The sequence below is a fragment of the Coffea arabica genome, chromosome 2e (assembly GCF_036785885.1).
Source record: "Coffea arabica cultivar ET-39 chromosome 2e, Coffea Arabica ET-39 HiFi, whole genome shotgun sequence".
NCBI classification, from domain to species: Eukaryota; Viridiplantae; Streptophyta; class Magnoliopsida; order Gentianales; family Rubiaceae; genus Coffea; species Coffea arabica.
Genome location: NC_092313.1, coordinates 3914446 through 3932595, shown reverse-complemented (window position 1 = coordinate 3932595; position 18150 = coordinate 3914446). Strand labels below are relative to the sequence as shown.

Below are 18150 nucleotides of genomic sequence, written 5' to 3'. Positions count from 1 at the left end.
TTTTTGACCAGATTATGACAATCCAAACACACTTACGTACCTGCAACCAAATTTTAAAAAAAATTAAATAAATATTATTGAACATAATTTGTAGTAAAAGACGACTAATTACTTGCATGCCAATTACGTGAGCAATTAGACTTTAGTCCAGAAATACAAGACTTTAGTTGGCAAAAAAAAAATTTAGGTTAAAGACTAATTATTCACGTTACCAACATATGAGTAATTAGTTTGTTCTATTATAAACTATAGCTACCAATTTTTTTTATTGAATTTTTAATTTTTTTTAAAAAAAATTAGTTGTTGGCGCATTACTAGATTCAGGTAGTAATTGGTAAAAATCAGTCATTATGATTAAATGTGCATAAAAATCGAAACATTTAGGATTATATTTGTTTTCCTCCATACTTTAGGTACTAAAAACTCCTAAAACTCCAAACAGTTGGGATCAAAAGCCTTTTACAATTTTACCTTATTTATTACCAAGAATATCTAAATGTAGGCACAAATTGCACTACTAGCCCTAGACAATAACATTAGGCTAGCCAATAACACCTTACACGTCAAAGATTAATGATCGGCTGGGGGGTATGGTCAATTTGAAGGTTGACTACTTTATGGCTGATTCCGAAATTGAAATTCTACTAGCACAATCTCACTTAGCAGCTAGCCATGCATGATATGCTATCTTTGACTCGGGTTAATTGCACATTGCATCAGATTGAGATACAGTTTTTCCAGCTGAGTTTGACGCCAACTTCTCTACAGAATGCAAATGATCTTTCTACTGCATCCCATGAAAAACATTAGGACCCTTCATTTTTATGTTTGAATTTTTTCGCTCATGATCCTACACTGCAAATTCAGAAAAATACTACTGCTGTAACTTGTACTCCGACTGATTAACTTGGTCTGTTCCATTCTTCTTTATCTCTTATATATTTACGCATGCCAATGAAATCAAATCTATTTTCGGTAAAAGGAGCAGCTGATTGAAGTGAGTGTATGTACATTGAGAAAACAAAATTATAAATCCCCGAGAGCCAATAAGACAGCACAAAAACTGCAGAGTATCAGACATGATTAATTCACAACCTAGAACCAAAATGACGAGAGTCTTTCCAGTAGAAAAGAAAACAGTAGAGATTCGAGAATTTTCATCTCTGGTGCCTTGGAAATTCGATTTCTGGTCGTCCGGTGGTGGGTAGATCCAAAATATTTTGTCTCTCGAATTATTGATCAAACGGTTAACTGTTGTTGTCGGTGAGCAGAACTGACGCAACGATGGAGACTTGGCGGCGTCGAACTGTTGGGCGTTGAAGGTTGTAGTCGTGATAGAGGAGGACAGGCAAGCCAACTCTGTCTTTGGATAAAAGAGGAGTAGGTGTAGAATGTGGTGGGCGTCACGTTTAACTGGAAGCCCAGCCCAAACAAGAAGTCCATCTCCAGGAGGTTCATCTCCATTGCGCTAATTCCTCCCACTTTTGCATAGAAAGCATTGTTGTAAAATCTGCAACCAAAAAAAAAAAAAAAAAAGAGTTTCAGGACAGCAAGAATACGGTGAGTTAATTAGCAGTAGTACTAGTTAGTGTATTTTTTGGTCTTTTTTTTATTAGCCCGAGCTGTAAAGTGTTACTTAGAGCAAATTTTTGAATTGTTAATTTAAGGTTCACAGCAATGCTCCAACCGGAACTTTGTTAAGTGCGGGGATGCGAAAGGGGTGTGGAGATGGGCGAAAGATTAAAAAGAAAAAATTAGCATAAAGGACAGTGACGGAAATGGGGCAGGAACGGTTGTCATGGTATCTGACAACCTGACAACCGTTCCTGGTAGTTGACGGCCATGATTTGGGCAAAAAATTTTATGCGGCTCAAATCACATCTTGTAATTCGATTTTCACGCCATGTGTGAGACTTACAAAAATTTGTTCTAAAGTTACGTCGTGTGCAAAGAAAGTTACACCATGTGCAATCAAAGTTACGCACAATGAAAAATACACACAACCGACAGAAACGGTTGCACCTGCAATCATTTGTGCCCCTTGTCCGACAGCGACATTGGAGGGGTTCCCGAGTCTCACCTGATGAGCTGGCTATATTAACGTCCAGTCCCAAAATAAAGGATGGTAATGAATTGTTACTAGAGACAAATTTGAAAAAAAAGGGGATGGCGGTGGTCCAATATTGAAAGCGTTTTAATTGTGATTTTATAGAAATCACCGGAAATGTTTGGAATTGAGGAGGACGTCCAAATCTGAGGTGGCTCCCGTTTGCCTACGGTGGAAATCGGTGCTTTGTCATCAGCATTTTCTTTCGCAATATTATGGGTAATCGAGACAAATTTGGCCGCAATTCGCCAGCGGGACTCCATTACCCATTATTTAGTCTGAGCATCCTAGTTAAGTTCGCTAAACAATAATAATGATTACAGGTCCAAGTAAAATTACATCGGTTCAAAGTCTCATACTTAATTATTATATTTAAGCAAGCATGCATTCATTATTTCGTCTACAGTATCATTTTTCTTCTTTCGGACACAAACCAAAAACAATTTTGGTAAATACAAAAAAGCAAAAGACTTAAATAAAGAGTGAGTGCGAAGAAATTCTGAAACTTTTTTTAAAAAAAAAAAAAAAATTGCATTATAAACGCAAAAAGTGTCAAACACGCTCGTGATTATTAGGCAACCATGAATTCACAAGGACTCATTCATCAACGAGGGAGGAAGGTTGGGTGGCGTGATGCTAGTGAACCAAAAGGACCAAATTACCCCGACAGGGAAGAAAATATTAAGATCGATTGAATATTTGAATGTCGGGAAGAGAATTTTGAGTATGTAAAAGAGGAATTATTGAAGAAGAGGGAGCTTACATGTCATCCATGAACTTGGCGGAGACCAATACGCTGGTAATAAGCAAGCGATGCACGCTCAAGGAGGTGATGGGCAGGAGCGGCTGCTTCTGCGAAAAGCGATCGAGATAAATGTAAGCTACGATCAAGCACGAAGGGCTGCAATTGGCATACTTGAAGATCCTCTCCAGGTAGCTTTCAATTGAAATGGTTGGTCTAGTTAGGCCGTGAAACGCTGAAATTCTCTGAGGACCAAATCTTGCATTCACATCATTTGCCTCCGCCACTCTCTCAAGAACGCCGGAGACCAGACCTATGACTTTAGGCATCACCCCTGGATTCTCAAGTTCCGCCATTGATGTTGCAGGCTTCCACTACCTAGCTAGTAAAGAGGCTTAAATCTTAGCGACCGGTTGGCCGGTTAAAACTAACTCTTTTCCCTTTTCTTTTTGCTGATTGTAAAACTTATTTGGTAATGCTGGTGATGTATATATATATGTATATGCTGGATCTATCTTCTATCATCTATAAATGTGGGGGAATTTGGCATGTACCTCCACGCGGAGGTTGGGGTGTGCATGAGCTGGTTCATTGACCAGCCGGGTTACACTCTTTTAACTCTTTTCTATCTGGATTCTGGATTTTGTTTCATGAAGAAAAAAAAAACTTGATATTTAACTGTACTTATAATAAGATTTGCACAAGTTATTGCGGATGTGGGGTGGGGGGGGGGGTAAGGTTTTACCGTTTTAGAAAATTAATCCGTACGTAAATTACTAGCTTAGTTTTAGAAAAATGTCGTCCGCCGCATTATAAAATTTGCTAACACACCTTAGGTCGTGATGACAAAATTTGGTTGTCCATAATCATACTCCAATCAGAGTATGGTTAAAGCTTGAATCAGGACTTGTCTTCTAAAAGAAGAAAAGAGGTCAGTCAATCGTCTAGAACAAATTTAAGCAATGATATTTTGCGTGGAAATGACCATCACAATGATATTTATGTCCTACTTCTGTTCTGTTCGTGTTCGTGTGGTGCACTTCTTGAGCTTGTAAACAACAAACTAATAATGTGCAGGAAACACTGCTGATTCCACCAGCAAATTTTAGCCATTTTCAATCAAGATTTGAAGTTGTTTAAATCGAAAACAAACTTCCCAAACTCTAAGAGTCACCATACCCTCCCCGATGTTGCAATTAGGATGACAATTGATGCACTATTCTATAGTGCATAAAGGAAAACTAAGAATAGGGATCATGATATGCACAGCATGAGATGTCAAATTATTTACTCAAAGGTAAGACGCATCGTAGGAGCAAGACGATGATGACGACGAAAATCGTCTCTGTTTGTTGATGTGTGTGTACACACACATATATATATACACACACACATTTGGTAAAAATATGGACGCTTAGCTCGTGCGCTCACCGTTTTCGCCATTGGATTTGCTTCAACCGCATGCCTACTTATGGTAGTAATATCTTCTGGGAGTTAGCTAGGCAGCCCATAGTTTTGAAGATCATTTGCAATCCGTTGATAGCTAGCTGCTGGTGTCGACTGTCAACCACATAAAAGCATATTTGAGAAATTATTTCCTAGAGTTGGATCTAGGTTGTCAACTGGCCCGGGTTTGGATTGGAATTGAAAATTTCGAACTCAAACCCGTATATCTGATGGGTCTGAGGTCAGGTCCAGATCTATACACGGAAAGAAAAGGTCCAAAGTTAAACATTACAAAATTAAATCCAATCTCCAAACTTAAACAAATCAAATTACAAAGTTAAATTACAAATAACTTGCAATAGTCAACTAAAACTAACCACAAATCATCTACAAAATCATTACTAAATTGTTAATGTGGCAAAATAATTCATTTAGAAATATTTATATTTTATAATTATTAATATATTGTTCGGATCTAGATCGGATGCGAGTCGGAATCCTATTTTTCGTATCCAATCCTTTTTTTTAGAGTAAACGAGTTCGAACTCGGGTATCGAAATTATTTTTCAACTCAAATCCGAAAAAATTTATTTGATCCGAGTTGGGTCTGGGTCCAAACCCGACCCATTTGACACCTCTAGTTGGATAACCACAAAAAAATTAAAAAAAAAAAATCATCAAAGTAAAACTTCCTTCAGCTAAGTACATATCAAAGGAGCCGCCGCCACTTGCCTTTTTTTTTTTTTGGTTGCCGCCACTTGCCTTGACATACATACATTCGCATGCAATTTCGCATTCGTCACTATTAGAGCTGTCAAAACGGGTGATTCAATCGGTTTTGGATGGATTATAATTAGATAATGAGTATAATTGGATTAATATATTTAATAAATGGATATGAGTATACTCAATTACTCATTTATGAGCCATTTAAAATTTTGCTTATTTTTTTTATGTTTTCATATATTTTTTAACAAGAAATAACGGTATTTTATTGTTATTAGATTGGTAAAAAATTTAAATTTATTTACTTAACACTCACTAAAAATTGAGTTTAAATATATAATTATTTTTAAATTGATATAAATAGGTGAGCCGAGTCAATCCGTAATCCACCAATTAAATGGATTCAATTGAATATCCACTTAGACCCATTCAAAACTAGATATATTTATTTGTTGGTTTATTTTAAAAAAATTTCCTCTTAAAACAATTTCCAAATATTTTTTTATGATCGTACACATTACATATCAAAAACTGTTTCAGTATCTTTTTTCTTGTCACAAAAACGCTCAAAAATTGCAATTTCAAGTGGGCTCTAAATATTCATATAAATTTCACTCTATTTTGTATAACTTATATAGGTTGATGAAATGCACAGCACGCCACAGGAATATTTGCCTACAAGCAAACACCACTCCAATCCTTTGTCCTGGATCCGTGATTGCGTGAATAGAAAAGCAGCAACACAATAAGCAAAGACCAAAATTTAGTTTTTCATTTTTTTTGGTAGATAATAACGTGATTAAACGGATATGGCCGCCGTTGCAACCTCCGCTTACGGCAGTTGTATTCCCGCCAATTTCCTCCATTCCCCGCCAAAAATAACCAACCAGATTTCATCCCCGCCGCCATTGTACATCTCCACAAACCCATCCCACGTAAACCCAAGCCATCTCCAGCACCTCTACGCTCTCTGCAACCACTCCTGCCACCGCTTCCCTAACCTCGACTCGTACGGCCTCGTAGAGCTTATAGACGTCGGCAAACTCCGAACTGCTCTGTCCAATAGCTCCGTTGTCGTCTCAGTCTTCACGAAACCCGAATTAGCTAATGATTTATCGTCCACTGCTGAAGTCGGGACAAGATCGATGGGCATTGGTGGGAATTGGATTCAGCGAGTGATGCCGGTGACTCCAGATAACGGGAAGCTTGTGGGGTTTGGACGCGCTGTTTCTGATTTAGGGCTAACTGCTTCCATCTATGATGTCATGGTCGGAACACTTTTCCTTCTGAAAAAGTTAAATTTTTAGTAATTTTTTTTTGTATCCGCCTCCGACCCCCGCCCACTCACTAATGTAGTTGTTTTCAGTGCATTTCAGGTGATCCCTTCACTCCAGGGTAGGGGAATTGGGCGGAGGATGGTACAAAGAATTATAAGGTTGTAATGGGTCTAGATATTTTTAAGATTCTAGGGTTCTAGGCATTGCTTGGAATTTGGGAATCATTAAGGAAAATCTTTTGCTTATATTGTTTTGAAGGAGACGAAAGTTCAATTAACAAGTATACGCGAGGAACTGTTCAGCTTTTACCGATTGGTAATATTGAGTTAATCAGCCAAGTGTACTCACGGATTAGTTTAATTTGCTACCGTTATTCATTTTTGGCATGTTGTAATTGTGGTGTAGCATCGAGGAACCATTCTACCTAGTATTACCTGCAGGTTTTTCTCTATTCATTTACCATTTGCGGGGGGAATGTTTCGGGTTGCTGACTGTAGAGCTAAGCACAATGGGAAAAACATTTGCTACATAATGTGCTAGTTGTTCAAAACCTTTGGTAGTCAAGCTCTGAAAGATGTCTAAGCACTCCAATTTTTCTTGCAGAATGCTTACTGGCAAAGGGGTGTACGATATATCCGCCCTTTGCTCTGACAAAGAGGGGTAAAGTTTTAAGTTTCAGTAATGATTGATTGCTTTATTGTTTACTCTTATGCCTTTCTATAAATTAAGTAGCAACTGTTGTTTTGCAACCACCAATCCGATTCATCAATGTCTCATAGACTTCTCAAAGCTTTTATCAATGTAGGTAATGATCTTATTTCCTGCAATTTTTCCGAAAAGGATGTCTTTTGAAGCTAACATGGCCCTTGTATTCATCCACAGGCTATTCTTTAAAGCATGTGGATTTGGAGAAGATATTCTTGGTTCCACTACAATGATGTATACTGGGACATCTAGCTGTCCTGATGCACATCAGATTGCTATATATGCTGGCAGAAAGCTAATTTTAAGCCCCCCATCAAGACAATAGTAGAGTTTGTAATCTCTCTTTCCATGACCGTGCAGATGCAGAATGCTCTGTTCTTCAGATAATTGGATTGCAATCTACGTAGAACTTCTATTGACTGGCCTCAAAGTTGAAGGGTTCCATAGGCACTCTATTCCATTTACTGATTTACCGCACAGCACTTTTCAGGCAGTAAGTTAATGGAGTAGGACTTTGTGCTCCGTGTGAGCACTGGGTTAAAGTGTTTCCCTTCTTTAGACCAGCTGAAAGGGATGTGTTGCATAGCCAAACAATTTCATATACTATTCTAATAGGCTTTTAAGTTGTTCAGTTAACATGCTTTTTTTTTGTTGGATAAATTGCCGCATGAGTGGGCCATCCATCTATTTTTCTGCCACTTTATGCTGTACAAACTTTCGACTTTTGTTCTGATTCCTCTCCTCTTGGTATGGATTTACGAGTCATTTGCTCGACAAAAAGGTGACGGAGATTTAGAAAGTCGTGATGGATAAGGAATTCTCTTGGCCTGTGGGTAACATTAGTCTGGAATGGTACAAAGTTGTTAACTTTCTCTTTTCCTTATCAACTTGACAAGGGAAGAACTTTTCAGAAAACAGCTGCTCTTGCCGTTCTGTCTTCGTTTCACGATTGAATCTTGGCTGTGATGGGAAAACTATGGGTTGAGGCCTGCCTGATTTCTGCTAGGGGGCTCCGGCTAACATCTTCACTGTGGAAGCTCCAGTGGTTTGCCGTTGGGTGGATTGATACTAACAACAAATACTGCACCAGGATAGATGCTTCGGGAAATGCTAATCCGGTTTGGAAAACCAAATTCTCAACAGTGGTTGATCCTTCTGAACCTAACTTCCAAGATATGGCCCTCCATGTCGAGGTCTATAGCAGAGAACCCATCTTTCTTAGAGAAAGGCTCTTGGGAACGACAATGGTGATTCTTAAGGAATTTCTGGAGAAGTACTTGAAGAATTCTGAGGTTCCAAAACCGGTGGAAGAAGTAGGAAGTTTTCAGCTGAGAAAGAAGAATACAAACAAACCTCGAGGATTTGTCGATATCTCAATCCGAATATCAGAACAAAGGGAAGAGTCTAGCTCATACCGAGGTACAAATACGGACACCCTCATCATGACTTTCTTTTTTTTTTTTTCTCATAAGAGCCAACCTCACAGTCTCTTTGTTCGGATTCCTGCATTTTGCAATTTTCCTTCTTGCGCATGGGCTATGTCTATTATTGAACAGTAATAATGCTTTCCACACAATTTAAGGGTTCCGACGGTAGGATTCTTAGAATCAACGACTTTCGATGTATGTCCTCGTGAAATTTGTGAAATTTTGGTTTCTCAGGTGATGAGGAAGGATTTAAGCTCATGGATAACAGCATGGGAATTAACTTGGATTTTGGGCACGGACCTATGCATTCACAATTTCCTGCACCCTCACCGCTGCAGCCAGGAAGTCAGCCACAGACAAGCAGCCAGTATGCCCATCCACTTCCATTTCCGCGGAATTATTCCAATATACCAACTGGTCCAAGCTATGCACCAGCCGGTGGAACAAGCTATCAACCACCAAGAGCTCCACCCCCACCACCTCCACCCTCAAATGTCGGCTATATACCTACCTTTCTACCGAGGACAGATGATTTGCAGCCTAGTTACGTAAACGTGCGGACGCAGTAGGGGACCTGGTGTTGGGGTGGGACTAGCTGCTGGAGCCGTGATTTTTGGGGATGATTTTATGTCAGGTTTGGATTTTCCACGCAGTTTACAAGATGCTAGCCTGACAATATCAACTGATCCTCCTTTCTGAAAAGTGTAGAACATAATCTGCTGTTGTATGGCGAGGGACATTATTGTTGTTTTAAATCATTTCAGTGTTCAACAATTACTGCACCTGCACCCCGTAACAAACATGGGATATTTGTGATCACTGCTAGCCCTCTAAATCAAGAAGGAAGTTTGAATATTGGCAATGCATCATGCATGTTCAAGCTTCTGACACCAGTGCGTCGCAATCAACATATGCTAATTTAAAAAAAATGCTACTTATTGGCGGATACTATGAAGAGATACAAAACGGACAAAAAGAAATATTAAATGATGTTTATCCATCTTTTTTACTTTGACAATCAATGGGCAGAAATTCTTTCTGGAGTTTAATTATCTCTCCACATTTATTTTGAGGGTTCAATCCTCTCCACATTTGTCAATTGGTTTAAGAAGATCCAGGGTTAAGTCACTACTTGCAAACGCTGCTCCTGCGAAGCACCAAAAGTTCTCTGTAGAAATTTCTCAACAACCGATACAAACTCTTCAGCCGTTTCTTCAGGAGGCAAGTGGCCGCAATTCTTGATCACCTCAAGACGAGATCCTGGAATGAATTGTGAAAGCCTTCTAGAGTTCCAAGAGGGAGCAAGTCGATCACTATCACCAGTGACAATTAGGACTGTAATTTACATTTGCAATGTCAGCATATCCAGGCTTTCGGTTATACTGGATGATAAATTTGACTTCTTTTTTTTTTTTCAGACATTTAATGTCCAATTCAAGAAATTATGAAAAAGATATGGTCATCCAATAGTAGAGATGAATGCTACACCAACAGGACCCAAAACATGGAGGCAATAAACCTTTAGGACAAAATATAGGCTCAAGATGAAAATGTATGAGCATTCGGAGGGCCAATGATGACTAAGACTCTAACATAAGCACAAAAAATAGATAATCAGATTTCAGTATTTAGTCAATCGATTGGCATTAAATCCAACATTTAGGATCCACCAAACATTTTCTTGATTATATTTTCTGTTAAGTCTTCTAAGTTGATCAATGGTAGGAAAGGATTTTATCTTTCATGGAATTGTTTTTGATTGGCGACAATATTTAGGTAAATTTTGTAACCTGGACATGAGATTTCGCTCAATCTTTTGGAAAGCTGTGGCTTTGATTGAGAAGAAGAATCTGCAAGCATTGCTGCTGTAAATTCCGCAAGGGCCTTGTCCCAGCCTTTCACCTTCTGTGACTGCAATGGTAAAGTGGGTAGTTACAAAAATATACATAAATGGAGAAATTCTGTATGATTTGGAAAGCAACTTAGAATAATGCATCCAGAATTAGGGGAATCTGGAAAAGAAAGCTTTTCAAGAATCACCTTTGTATAACCTTGTAAGACATGATCAGTAAGTTGATTTGAATCATACCACGCATGTCGAAAAAGAGCCTTGCCAAATCTGGCAACTATCATTCTTACCTAAAAGCACGAGCGAGATAGCCGCATGCAACAAAGAAATAAACGTCAGATCTGTGCATTAAAACAAACAAGACGCAGGCTAACAAAAATTTCCCTCATCTAATGAAATTCCTCGGTCATCCCAAAAATTGTAAATAATGGCTATACTGTATAGTAAAATGCTCCACCCATTGAGTTAAGAAGCAGCATTTGGTGTCTCAGATGGTCGTTATCTTTCTCCATCAATAAATAGTGAGTGTTTCAAAATCCACTATGAAATAAACTTATCAACATAATCTGTAAAATTCTCAAACCAAAAGTTGAAAGATAAAGGATATTATAATTTAGTTACCAAAGGGCCTTAAGTATTGGAAACCATGAAAATAAATTTAAGCCAAGAGAATAATGAAAATTTATCCTGAAAAGAAATTAATACCAGCATTACACCAATGGCAGAGCGGAGGAGTGCAGACAAAGCCTTCTTGTACACATAATTTATCATATCTCCCATCCCTTTCAATATATTCATAATTGCCTGAGCAATATGTTTAGTTAACTTTGACAACATGCTGAGAATCCTGAGAATTGGATTCCGGTGACTGTCTGAATTTGAGTGCTCCTCTTGTTTCTTGTTGTTTTTACCTCTCTGATTATCTTTGGAAAAATCCTGTTTCAAAAGAGGTGCTAAAATTGGTGGAGCAACAAGAACCATTGCAGCAACTCGCTCAGGTGCCTCAAAATATGTATCAACCGCTACAAGGGAACCAGCTGAGTGCCTGGCATCCGTTAGCTCTTAGTAAGCATAAACAGAGATTTTCGCCATCAGAAAAGGGGCGATTGACAGAATGAGAGGGAAAGTACCAAAATATTGATCATAGGTGTGAAAAATGAAAATATTCTTCTCTGAAAAAATTAAATTTAACTCTCAATTGACAGTATGCCTTCCGAAGCAGAATACATCTAGTTTAGAGCATTGGCATTGACTATTTTTCTCCTTGTTACGATTCAGGTCAACATTTGAGGAGTTTGCGCTAATTTCCAGTGGTTTACTCCACAGAATGTGCGAGAGCGGAAACAGTATAGAAACCCTTACCAGTAAAACTTGATGATGAAATATTCAGAAACCAGAAAATGGGCACAATATGAGAAATAATCAAAAGAACAGAAGGTTAAATATATCACTTTACCCCACCAGAATTACTTTTTCAGCTGCTAAGACATCAATAAAGTACCGGGATGCCAGTACAGAGAACATAATCGAGTATGGATTTAGAGGTCTGGCATCTCCACTGCCAGTAGGTGAATGATTGGTTGGATCGACCCATGATGTCAACCCAAAGGCCGGTCTATCAAAGGCAAGAACTTTTGAACCAGTGACCTGCGCCAAAGGCTTCATGACTCGATGCCATGAGAATGTAGAAGCCATAAAACCATGCAACAGAATCATGGGAAAACCTAAACTTTTGGTGGTATCAGAATCTTGAGGAGTCGTAACCTCTTTTGACGAGTTTGGAGCCAATGATTCAGCATCATATATTTTGTAGTGTATCTGTACCCCTTTAAACTTACAAAAGCAACCCTCAGGATCAGCCAAAAGTTTTGGATCTTGTAATTCATCCTGATCTATGCCTGTTATTCTCTGCTTTTTCTGCTTGGGTTTGACTCCTCCCAAGAGTTGCTCTGTGCAGAATGGTCAATAATTAGCAGGAAGCATGTCAAGATATAGATAGCATTAGGAAGAGAAAGAGGATGACAATAGTTACTTTTCTCTCTGGTACAGCAATAGCTATTCTGTTCCCCGAGAGAACTCAAAAACATATATAGGAGTAAATCTTGTTGAATTTTCCCTTAGAACACTGATAAACAATGATAAATATTCCTTCCTTTTGATTAAAAATAAAAAAGATTGCTTCTACAATAGCATATTCAAAGACAGCTAATGAAACCATTTCCTTTACTAGGATTTTCTTGAATAGGGAAATTTGAGTAATCTTTAGAGATCTAGAAAAGAATTATGAAAGGGGGAAGCAATGACATGGGATTGTCGTTGCTTCAAAAAAAGAATCAATTAAGAGAACTGAATTTACTAACTTTACGCCTACATAGATGAAAGTGGTCCTAACACGGATGAACTGATCTCATAGAATGGCCATTTTGGGTTTTGAAGGTAAACCTAAATTGTATCATCATAAGAAACCACTGCACTGATAGGTAGTAGTAACAGCTGCGGTAAATAAGAAAAAGGGATACTTTTGGCAACCCTTTTTGATTCTGTAAAACTTGTATAAACTTTAACTCCAACTAAGATGATGGTTTGTGGTTGCTCCATCTTTATCAGTAAGCAAGCAAATTTAGCAGGTTCTTTTCTCTCTCACTCTAGCAAATGGGAAGCATTGTAACATGATAAACTGGTTTCTAACAATTTTACCTAGCTTTCTCCAACTTTAGGAATTACACCAACCTCCCTTGACATACTGACTTATAGAAAATGAAAATGATCTTCACTTTCTCGCCATTTCACATAAAAAGAACTTTTATTCTTAAAAGATAAAAAAAGAAAAAATATTGAAAAAAATTATTGGAACAATTTTTATTACATCTCAAAACAATTGCCAATTGGAAAACCTTATTTTAGTGAATAATGGACCGTAAGAAAATGAATGAACATGTACGGAGTTGGTTAATTAAGAACAATATTGATATTTGAATACAATTTGCTCTGATGGGATAATGGACCGTAAGGCTGGTTTGATTTACCAGAATATTCTGTAGGGGAAGAAGAAGAAGAAGAAGAAGCAGAGGCAGCGGCTCTAGGGACAAATTTGAAGGAGGCATCATGTTCCAGAGCCATTTGAGATTTCCGACAAGTTTTCAGTGCTGTTGAGAGGAGGCAGCTGCAGCTCCCTAACAACACTAACTGGTGACGACTTCACTGATATACTCCTTATATACGCATTTCTAGGTGTGTGGGCACACCAACAGCGACGGAGCCAGTTTTTTTTTCATAGGGCTTTCGATACACTCCATATTTCCATTTCCACGGTTTCGGATACACTCCACATTTCCTAGGATTTCCAAAGGAGTGTGGGCACACCAACAGTGACGTAGCCATGCAAACCACACCAACAGCGACGGAGCCGCAATTTTTCACCGTAGGATTTCTATACACTCCACGACAGTGACGGAGCCTAGTGACGTAGCCATCAACTCCACGCATCCTCCTAGGATTTCTCATACACTCCACGCATCCTAGGATTTCTCATGCACTCCACGCATCCTAGCATCTTTGGGGATGATTTCATGTCAGGTTCGTTCCACGCAGTTTACAAGACGCTAGCCTGACAATATCATCAACTGATCCTCCTTTCTGAATAAGTGTGGAACATAATCTGGTGTTGTATGGCGAGCGACATTATTATTGTTTCAAATCATTTCAGTGTTCAACATTACTGTAACATGGGACTTTAAAAGGAGACGAGCAGAATCGTCTGCACTGACGCTGCGATGGAGATTTGGTGGCGCCGAATTATTGGGCGTTGAGGGTTGTAGGCGGGATAGAGGAGGAAATACAAGCCAACTTTTTGTCTTTGGATAAAACTTAAAAGGGGAGTAGGTGTAGAATGTCGTGGGCGTCACGTTTAACTGGAAGCTCAGCCCAAACAAGAAGTCCATCTCCAGGAGGTTCATCTCCATTGCGCTAATTCCTCCCACTTTTGCATAGAAAGCATTGTTGTAAAATCTGCAACCAGAAAAAGAAAAAAAAAATTTCAAGACAACAAGGATCCGGTGTGTTAATTAGCAGTAGTAGTATTAATTAGTGTATATTTTGGTTTTTTTTTTTATTAGCCCGAGCTGTAAAGTGTTACTTAGAGTAAATTTTTCCGCACATGTTAATTAGAGTGAATTGTTAATTTAAGGTTCGTAGCAATACTCCAACCGGAACTTTGTTAGTACAAACACGCAAAGTATTGTGTCATTCCCTTAAGAGTTAAGCTACGCGTGCCTTGATCAATTAAAATTGTTATTAAAGACCAAACCGGCGCAAGTTTAGAATGTGGAATGTTAAGTAGTTTGCATAGATACCGTTGATCTTAATCTTATACACTACCGTCAATTTACAAATTCTTACAATAATTCATATACAACTGGACATATGCTTATGCATTAAACATTTAAGTACGCTAATGAAAAAAGTTACCATGATAGCGTAAGTGCAATATATTTTAATTATTTTAATGTATAGGAATATCATTTTTCAAAAAATATATATATGTCAAGAAAAATTAATGAATTCAAAAAAAAATTCCCCCATCTATGTTTATTCCCATTTACGTCTAGGGGTGTGAATCGAAATCAAAATCGGTAATTCGGAACTTTGAAATCGGAATTTTTCGAAATTTTGGTATCGGAATTTTCGACCGATTTCGATTTCGAATTCACCAATTCCGAATTCGAATTCGTTCCGAATTCAATTCGGAATTCGGTAAATTCCGATTTCACCGAATTCATGAATATAAAAATGATTATTATTATTATATAAATATTATATTACATATATATAAAAAAAATATTATATATATGTGTGAAAACGAAATTGAAATCGAAATAGGAATTCCAATTTCACAGAATTCATGAATATAAAAATTATTATTATAATAATATAAATGTTATATTATATATATATATATATATATGAAAAAGAGATTTGAAATCGAAATAGGAATTTCGAATTCCGATTTAAAAAATCTCATTACCAAATTCAACCAGAATTCGACCAATTCAAAATCGAATATTCTGAATTACCGAATCGAAATTTCGAATTCAATTCGAATTTGGTCGATAAATCGAAATTTTTTGATTTTGCACACCCTTATTTACGTCGGGGGTGCGAAGGGCGTAGGGAAGCAGGGAAAGATTAAAAAGAAAAAATTAGCATAAAGAACAGTGACATTGGAGGAGTCTACGAGTCCCATCCTAATTATCCTAACGAGCTGGCAATATTAAGGTTCCGTCCCAAAATAAAGGATGGTAATGAATTGTTACTAGTAACAAATTTCAAGAATAACGGGGTGGTGGTGGTCCAAGTATTGAAAGCGTTAAAGCTTTTTAATTGTGAATTTATAGAAATCACCGGATATGTTTGGAATTGATGAGGACATCCAATCTGGGTGGGACAATTTCTTAGATTATAGCCCAAAACAGAAAAGTCCACCAATTGTTGCTCTGATAGATGCGTGTTCTCGTACTATACCTTCCATGCTGATTAAACACGACAGATGACCCATAATTTTTTTTTTGTTCCAAAAAGGCCAAGGCCAATAATTGGCATCCCGTGCTCACAAAGTACGGTAGCCTCAAGTTTTTTTTTTTTTTTTTTTTTTTTTTAAGATAAAGGCTAAGCACGGCATGCAATCTTCCCACTTGCTAAAGCTTTTGCAAAGGCTTCCCAATTGCTAAATTGGAAAGAATGGGCAGCATGCATTGGGAATCTAGGAACTGGGAATGTGTGAAAAAAATCAGGCTAGGCTATATTCCCAAAATTTTTTTCAACTAACTTTTTTAGATTCCCAAACAAACAAACAAATTCCATTTTTCTTGTCATGTCATGCAAGAGTTTAACTTATTCCTTGAATATTTCAATTTTACATGAAACGTTATCAATACTTATTCCTTTTTTATTTTGCAAAAAATAGTTTGAATATTTATATATTATCCATCAACATATTTCTCGTATCTTTAGTAGCAAATTTTAAGTACGCAATTTCTCAAAAGATGTTATCATTTCTTATTAAGTGAGCCAACAAGTGTTGATTTCTAATACTTATCCAATGGCTTAGTCCTTATTTGGATTGTTAATTTTTGTGGAAAAATTTTACATTTTTCGTGAACATTTCTTTTACATACTTTTTTAATTATTTTTTTTTATTTTGCATATATTACATCTTAAAAAAAGTATTATAGTAATTATTTCTCAAACTTTTCTTTATAAAAAAAATCTAAATAAATATTTGCTAAATGTTATAGGTAAAATGGAAAGAAAAATACTTACTTGCAAAAAAGAAAAAAAAATTTACCCCAAAAAAAGGGGTATAGCTAAAAATTTGCTAAAATGTTTCAAGTAAAATGAAAAAGAAATACTTGTATTATAATGCGAGGTACTACCAGCATTAGCCTAACAGAGAGAAAGAGCTGACATGGATGGCGAGGAAGGCATGTGTTTCTATCCTACAAAGTTGTCCTATCCTATCCTATACCTGCAAAACAAGGACAAGCTCAGCAAACAACCGTGCAGACTGTGCAGTCCGTGCTGCCCTTTTTTGTTTTTTGACATTTTACTGACGCTGTAAACACGGCAGCCTCAAAGTATTTTTAAAAAATGGCCTGTTTGGCACTTAAATTTTTTGCCAAGTTTATCTATTATAAATTTTTTAAAAAATTTAGTTACAATAACTTTAAAAAATTTTTCAAAAAATTTAAATTATACATTTAAAAATATTTAAAAATTTACATATTTTAAAAATTTTTACAATAAATTACAGTTAAATTTTAAATAAACATCCAAAAAATTCACGCAAACGGGGCAGCGATGCTTTGTAAACCCAGCAAGCATAGTTTAGAAAAACCAACTTGTCAGAGCAACAATTGGTGGACCTCTTTTTGCAACTATCTAAGAAATTAGCCATCTGGGTGGCTTCCGTTTGCCTACGTGGAAATTTGTGCTTTGTCATCAGCATTCTCTGTCGCAATTATGGGCGATCGAGACAAATTTGGCCGGTCTCCTCAGGTTGGGGGACTAGTCGGGTGTAGGCCGGACACCCCCAATTGAAAAAAAAAAAAAAGGACAAATTTGGCCGCAATTCAACTCAATAGCGGGGCGCAGCGTCCGTTACTCCATATCCATGCGGTTACCGTCCCTGTCAGTTAATGGCCAAGATTTGGCCAACAAAATTTGTAAGGTCCAGATTTTAATATGTGTGGGACCCACAAAATATTGTACTAGTGTTACTCGTTGTTATTCTAGTGTTACATCGTGTATAAATAATATTACACCGTATGCAAAATGCACACAAGTTTCCGGAACGGTTGCACTGACAACCGTTCCAGCCCCGTCCCTGAGCAGTTAAAGGCCATGATGTGGCTAAAAAATTTTGTGCGGTCCAGATAACAAATTGTGCATCGATTTTCACACTGTGTGTGGGGCCCGCAAAATTTTGTACTAAAGTTACACGTTGTGCAAATAAAGTTACGCCGTGTGTAATCAAAATTATGCGCTATTGAAAATAATCAAAACCGTTGGGACCGTTGCACCTGCAACCGTCCGTGCCACTTGTCCCGGTTGCATCTAGTGTGCAAAGTGGGAATTTCTTCCTACCATGGGCAGAACCACTACAATCACAACAACTCTGCCCGGGACCACTGTGCAAAGCTTACGAGTCCACATAGGCTTAGGCAACCGGTAGGCAATCATAGGTGAATTACGTAGCAGAGGAATGTGGGACTTTCTAAATGACTTTTTTTTTTGAAGGACTTTCTAAAGGACTAAATTGCATATATGTATGTACATTTGATTGGGTTGATAAATTAATCATCATCTAGGTAAAT

The 18150-nt window shown here is 37.5% G+C and overlaps 3 protein-coding genes across 6 annotated transcripts; 1 reads left to right on the top strand and 2 right to left on the bottom strand.

Moving 5' to 3' along the window:
* Window positions 1–969: 969 nt before the first annotated feature.
* LOC113723376 (cyclin-U4-1-like) lies at window positions 970–3345 on the bottom strand. Its single transcript, XM_027246486.2, has 2 exons — window positions 2871–3345; window positions 970–1510 (listed from the first exon to the last, which is right to left on the bottom strand). The coding sequence occupies exons 1-2, from the start codon at window positions 3203–3205 to the stop codon at window positions 1240–1242; spliced, it is 606 nt and encodes a 201-aa protein (XP_027102287.1). The 5' UTR covers window positions 3206–3345; the 3' UTR covers window positions 970–1239.
* Window positions 3346–5653: 2308 nt separating this feature from the next.
* Window positions 5654–9204, top strand: LOC113727342 (GCN5-related N-acetyltransferase 3, chloroplastic-like). 4 transcript variants are annotated; one of them, XM_027251455.2, is made up of 5 exons: window positions 5655–6289; window positions 6398–6456; window positions 6902–6958; window positions 7181–8422; window positions 8665–9204. In XM_027251455.2, exons 1-4 carry the CDS (start codon window positions 5831–5833, stop codon window positions 7326–7328), a joined length of 723 nt encoding a protein of 240 aa, XP_027107256.2. In that variant the 5' UTR covers window positions 5655–5830; the 3' UTR covers window positions 7329–8422; window positions 8665–9204. The 4 variants fall into 4 exon arrangements, with proteins under 4 accessions (XP_071934338.1, XP_071934337.1, XP_027107256.2 ...); XM_072078237.1 differs by lacking the exon at window positions 8665–9204 and having other exon boundaries at window positions 5654–6289; window positions 6902–7099; window positions 7181–7211; XM_072078236.1 differs by lacking the exon at window positions 8665–9204 and having other exon boundaries at window positions 5654–6289; window positions 6902–7103; window positions 7181–7211.
* Window positions 9205–9410: 206 nt separating this feature from the next.
* LOC113727341 (uncharacterized) lies at window positions 9411–13493 on the bottom strand. Its single transcript, XM_027251448.2, has 6 exons — window positions 13306–13493; window positions 11736–12228; window positions 10985–11324; window positions 10471–10569; window positions 10221–10341; window positions 9411–9765 (listed from the first exon to the last, which is right to left on the bottom strand). The coding sequence occupies exons 1-6, from the start codon at window positions 13397–13399 to the stop codon at window positions 9551–9553; spliced, it is 1362 nt and encodes a 453-aa protein (XP_027107249.1). The 5' UTR covers window positions 13400–13493; the 3' UTR covers window positions 9411–9550.
* Between the last annotated feature and the right edge of the window lie 4657 nt (window positions 13494–18150).